The sequence below is a fragment of the Grampus griseus genome, assembly GCF_964374135.1.
Source record: "Grampus griseus genome assembly, chromosome: 1".
NCBI lineage: Eukaryota > Metazoa > Chordata > Mammalia > Artiodactyla > Delphinidae > Grampus > Grampus griseus.
In genome coordinates, this window is record NC_139017.1 from 35,323,528 (window position 1) to 35,329,634 (window position 6,107).

The 6,107-nt window shown below is 42.9% G+C and overlaps 1 protein-coding gene across 8 annotated transcripts in view; it reads left to right on the top strand.

Annotated features, from left to right (window-relative positions):
* Window positions 1–5,331, top strand: part of SMG7 (SMG7 nonsense mediated mRNA decay factor) — a 70,207-nt gene extending 64,876 nt beyond the window's left edge. For all 8 annotated transcript variants that reach the window (XM_082663460.1, XM_082663464.1, XM_082663461.1 and 5 more), the window contains 5 exons: window positions 1,594–1,674; window positions 2,150–2,309; window positions 2,971–3,141; window positions 3,262–3,407; window positions 4,029–5,331. In XM_082663460.1, coding sequence (XP_082519586.1) covers window positions 1,594–1,674; window positions 2,150–2,309; window positions 2,971–3,141; window positions 3,262–3,407; window positions 4,029–4,142 — 672 coding nt within the window. In that variant the 3' untranslated portion in view covers window positions 4,143–5,331. The remainder of the gene's footprint in view (window positions 1–1,593; window positions 1,675–2,149; window positions 2,310–2,970; window positions 3,142–3,261; window positions 3,408–4,028) is intronic.
* The last annotated feature ends 776 nt before the right edge of the window (window positions 5,332–6,107 follow it).

Below are 6,107 nucleotides of genomic sequence, written 5' to 3' on the forward strand. Positions count from 1 at the left end.
TTTTTCCTCATGTATTCAAAATATGAAATGAAATAATGTTCTAGATGTTTTACTGAATAAAAAAATTCTAGATTGATTTTACCGAACAGTATGTGGTTCTTTTCTGTTTGGTTAACTAAGAGCCCTGATCTAAATTCAGAGCCAGATTCATAAACAGAATGAGTGAAAATGAAAAGGCCTCTATTTATAAACATAGTTGAGTACCATAAATGAGTGAACACAGAGATAAATAACTAGAATGACATAAAGTCTAAGAATTGATTAGTGGTATCTTTTAAAAATAACCTTCTGTAACCCAGTGTGCATTTCAAAGAATGCCATTGTTTAGAGATTTTACTAAGGTGGGGGGACTGTAAGAAAGATGTATGCTATGAGGTCTTTCCCCCACTCCCTTCATGCCATCTTAATAAAACATAAAACAATTCTTGAGTTCCACTTTCTCGCCGTTTCTTTCCCATAAACACGGGGTAAGAAGACATTCGTAAGATTAAAGTGCATTGATTTTAGTATTAGGAGAACTGAAAGCTGCTTAATGGCTCTCGTGACACACTGCCATCCCTGGCACTCGAAGTTCCCTTAAGAATTTTCCTGAGTGAGTGGCCACAGAGACCTCTCACTTCCCCCACTAAAGTTAGCAGAAATAAAAGATCCCCTAGACACTTGAACAGTCGTAGTGCAATGGCAGTGCCTAGAGGTTGTTGAATGTCCAGATACTAAACTGTTGCCTCTATGTGTTTGCCTTTCTTGCTGCTTTTTTTTGCTGGGGTGGCTTGAGGGACAGGCAGGGGAGCACGTCTCTGTACACTAGTTTCCTAATCTCTTAGTTCCTGTTGTGCTTGCCCCTTCCGTCGGAAATGAAGCTGATGGTGGAACAAGCGGAGGGGGGCCTTTTAGTGGATTTTTTTTCATGTTTAAAAAAACCTTACGGTAGCCCTTCTTATATTTAACATCGTTAATGATGTGTGTGAAAGTACCTTGCATGCAGCAGGTGTTTAATAAATGCTTTGTTGACCAACAATTCAGTGACAGTGAGCATCAGAGATTCAGCTTTTTTTCCCCTAATAACTTTCTTAGGGCCAATAAATGTAAGCTTGACTTCAGCAACTATTTTAATATATACCACAAATAGAGTTGTTAGGAACCATGCTAACAAAACCAGTTGTCAAATGGATTTAAAGGCTTTTTAAAAGTCATTAATGTCAGTGTTTTAAAAATTTAGGGAGAAAACAGTGCCAGATCAGTTCCCCTTCTTGTTTTGAGAGTATTTTAAATGCAACTGTTGACAAAGGGATTCCTGAGGTTCTTGCCTAGTGAACACTCCAAACTGCGAGTTTCCAGGGTCCCTGCCAGGATCTCTGTGCCAGATTAGAGGTGCTGATCAGGAAGGCTCTGTCTCACCTGTGACAACTGGCACTTATCTGGTGTCATGGTATTCACGGATTTGAATTTATATCTTCTACGCTTTAAATTGTACAAGATAGGTGAGTACAAGTATGCTTAAATTGTGGTCTTTTGGTTGGATGGTATCTTAAAATTAATATTAAGAAAATGGAAGGCATAATTTACCTACCTTTTTTTTCCGGGACTGTGAAGAAATCCTTATTGGAGAAGCCCTCGGAGCTCATGTCACATTCATCCTCTTTCCTGTCGCTCACCGGATTCTCTCTCAATCAGGTGCGTAAACAGTGAAGCATCCTGCTTTGTGCTTTTATTGTGGGCTAGTATTTTCTTTCCCGTTCTATTTCAATACGTCTGTTTTTCTCTTTCCTTTCTCTTCCATATATTGGTGTTTTCCAGGTATTTGATTTTATTCCCCACCCCGCTTTGATTAGGGTACACTAGAGACTTGTATAAGTTTGAATTGTTTAACTTCTCATTAATGTTAAAGTCTCTGGGGCTCTGTTGTTCAGCAAGTAAATTATTCATACTTTCTAACCCAGGTGGTTTACATAGAGCAAAATAAAGGGTGAGGGAAAATAAAAGGCAAATGAATTAAATGGGAAAACTGAAAGAAACAGAAGTAAAAGCCTTCAGAAGTTTGTCTTGCAAAGAAAGGCTTAAGATAAGCATCCATGAGCATGAACACTGCATTTTCTTAAATCTCTTGCTTTGGCGTGAGTTTGTTAACTTGGTGGTCATTGTCTTTCAGGAAAGATACCCAAATAACAGTGTGTTCAATGAGGTATATGGGAAAAACCTGACAACCAGCTCTAAAGCAGAACTTAATCCCTCAATGGCCCCCCAGGAAACATCATTGTACTCCCTTTTTGAAGGGACTCCATGGTCTCCATCACTTCCTGCCAGTTCAGGTATTGACTAGTCTTTAAATTATAGACCTTGCATTTCCCGTACACTCAAGTTGATTAAGAGATAGTATGATTGTGTCTTGGTGGGTTTTGTTTGTATCTTGTTGTTGTTATTTGTTTGTTTTTAAAGTAACTTCTGAAGGAAAATAGGAAAAAAAGCCTGATGCACTGGTTCATACGATAAATGACACTAAAAAGCTGTTTTACATCCTCAGTAATGAACAGAGTTGTAAGGGAGAAAAATACGAGTTTTATCTTAAGGTTTGCAGCTGTTTTTTAGTTTTATTTGTAGATATTCGTTCTTTGCAGGAAAAGTTGCACTTTTAAAAATACAGAGTTAATAGTAATTTTTAAGGTTAGGCAATTCTGTTCTGATAGAGAAGAGCAGTTATACTTACCTGAAAGAGGCACACCAAAAGAATGCATTTATTTGACAAAACTGTGTACTGTTTTAGTTGTAAGGCAAGGAATGTGCCTTAGGCATGCACAGCAGGACAGACGAGTGCATTTGGCAGGATCCCTTTTGGGGCCTTTATTTGCCTCTCCTGAAACCCTGTGATTATTGTTAACAGAATTTAAGCGATCAGACCTACAGGAAACTTTCATTCTTGGCATGTTTGTGAAACATCTTTGTTCAGTGTCCTGCGTTGCTATTATTTCATAGATCATTCAACACCAGCCAGCCAGTCTCCTCATTCCTCCAACCCAAGCAGCCTGCCAAGCTCGCCTCCGACACACAACCACAATTCTGTCCCATTCTCCAATTTTGGACCCATTGGGACTCCGGATAACAGGGATAGGAGAACGGCAGATCGGTGGAAAACTGATAAGCCAGGTGAGATCCAGACTTCATTGCTTAGCAAAAGTGAAAGAACTTACTCTACCCTTCCCTAACTTTTGGCATTTGGCAATGATAGAACAACGTCTTGAATTATTCTTATCTCTTCATTCCTAGCCATGGGTGGGTTTGGCATTGATTATCTCTCAGCAACATCATCCTCTGAGAGCAGTTGGCATCAGGCCAGCACTTCAAGTGGCTCCTGGACAGGCCATGGCCCATCCATGGAGGATTCTTCTGCTGTCCTCATGGAAAGCCTAAAGGTGAGTGGATCAGGAACAAGAACCGCAAGAGATGTCTCTGCTTTCATTCGCATAAATGGCTAATCTTATTCCTAAGGCCCTTAGGATTGATTCATAGCACTTATCTAGCAAAGTCCTAGAAGCATGGTCTGCCTTATAAGATTCTTGAATAGGACTTTTTTTTTTTAATTTGTGAATTCACTAGTGATAAAGCAGTATCCTCAGGGGGACAGACATGAAGGTTTTAGTTGGATTCTAAGATTAAGAAAATTCGGACTCACCTTGGAATATTTCATTTAAGCCTTTTCTAAACAAGTCAAAGAAGGGCATCTAATTTCAGAAATGTTTTGTTTGCCTGAAACCTTTCTGGTAAATGCTCTGGTCTCACATGGAGCTGAGTTTTAGCAAAAAGACTTTATGTAAAACATACTTTCACCTTTTCTGGTTTAAAATGATCTTAATGGGAACTAACCTGTCTTGAAGACCTGGTCTTACAACAACTTTTTCTAATAGCTGGGGTTTTTTAGGGTTTGGGAAGCTTGGGGCATACATGCCTTTATGTTTGGCTGGGATTGAAAAACAAATCCCTTACAGACAACCAGGCATTTGACCTCTGCTGACAAGCTCTGGGCTGTTTTTCAGTCTATCTGGTCCAGTTCCATGATGCATCCTGGACCTTCCGCTTTGGAGCAGCTGTTAATGCAGCAGAAGCAGAAACAGCAGCGGGGACAAGGCACCATGAACCCTCCACACTGAGGCCAGAGTGGCAACCCTGGGAATGAAGGCTCCATAAACCATGGCATGTTGGGTTTGCAGGACTGGCCCACACAGTCCCCTGCAGGTGGCAGCCCTCTTTTCTGTTTCTCGCTGTTGAGAGGGTGTAAGTGTTCCACCAGCCCGCTGAGTGTGCACGAAATGTCTGCAGTGCAGCAAAAAGAAAAAACCATCAGGAACTCTCCGTCCCCTCGGGGCCTTCCGGAGGGAGAGAGGAACTGCTGTTTGTCTCACTCAGTTACCTGATATCACCGCCTTTCACCTTCTCCATCGTGCATGTCCCCAGCCACATGGGAAGTGAAAGCTGAGAAGGGAAGGCAGATGGGAGAAGCCAATGGGAACGTCTCAGTCCTTTTTTTCCTCTTTGGGGAGTAAAATAGGAATCCATTAATGATTGCTTTGCTGACTGAGAATGTAGTTGAAATTATTCCTGAACATCTTTTATTATTGTTATTACTCTCAGTAGTGAGATATCACATTGAATTCTTCCATACACGGATGTGCTTCTTCTAGTCAGTGTGTAGCAAAGAAAGCCCCGTGCACTGCTCCTGTGAGAGGTTGGTGGTGACAGGATGGGGAAACTAACCTCTTCAGCCAGTGGAAATGCTCCATAAGGGAGAGGACAAGGCCTCAACTTGCACTCAGAAGGTTCTGGTGGGCCCTCCTCTGGCCTGGAGACTCCAGCAGGAAATGCCCTTCACTCTGTAGGTGCTTGAGCCCCAATCGAGGATGCCGCGTGGGTGGTGGTGCTGGGCTGGACTTGCAGACAAACTGCTGTAGGATTTTAAATTAACGTTTTTGATTCCTGTACATTTTACGGTAGCAAAGCAGGCAGTCCCACAGAAGGCAGGCTAGTCCATTCATGGCCTGACGCATTTTAATAGGTAGAAGCTTTCAGTGTGGTTATTTTTTGTTTGGTTGGTTTTTGTGCCCCCATCCGACTTACCACCCACCTCCTCCTGTCCCTACCTCCACCCCTTTTCTACCCTGTGCTGTGTGCTAGTAATCGTTATTATTCCTAACATGCACAACATCTCGCCAACAAGCAACAGCATGGGGTCCAGCAGCTGGGGCCCGAAAGACAGTCTGAAGAAGAAGGAAGCAGCAGCAGCGGCGTCTGCATAGCCCACCGAGGGGCCAGGCCCCTGCCCGGCTGCAGTCTCCCAGCCTCCACTTTCAGAGTGAAATTCAAGGCAACGCGGACACGTGTGCGTCACGCAGAGAAGAAAACACAAGGAAGTCCATTCTGGAAAAGGCGAAAGGAAGGAAAATAAACTTTTATTTGATATTTATTAGAAGGAAAGAGGACTGAAAATTTTCTTGTGTAGAAACAGAAGGACAGCATTACTGATAGTCATTTCCTGGAAAAGTAATATTTTAAGGGGAAATTATGGAAACAATCTAAATGTCCAATTGCTGTGCTAGTGGTAGGGTTTATTTTCTGGGAGAGCTCTCCTTTGTGTGTGTGTGTGTGTGTGAGTGTGCGTGTGTGCGCGCACATGCCTGTCTGCTCCCCCAGAGGGGAGGGGTGATGCGTGTGAGTGTGTGGAGCTAGCGTGGGACTTAAGAGCTGGAAAACAGCTGCAGAGCAAAGCACATCCAGGAGCCCCGGTCGTCACTGGAGTCTGGGCAACCCCAGCAATGAAAAGGGGTGAGATTCATGCTCATTGCTCTTCCGAGACAGTGGTTGGAGTCCTGTATGCTTACATTATTGCTCTTTTAGTTTGACATGGTGTTTGGGGTTTTTTCTGTTTTATTTTTTTGAAAGGTCCCAAAGGGTGAAGTCCCCCACCCAATGGCAATATGAAACCTTTTGTGCTTCTCTCCAGCCCCTTCCCCGTGTCCACCTTTCTCCCTTTCCCTCCGTCCCAAGCCTCCTTCCCTGCTGCCTTTACCCACTCTGTGTGTTTGAGATCTGCATTCAGGCAGCTGCAACATTCCAGTGTT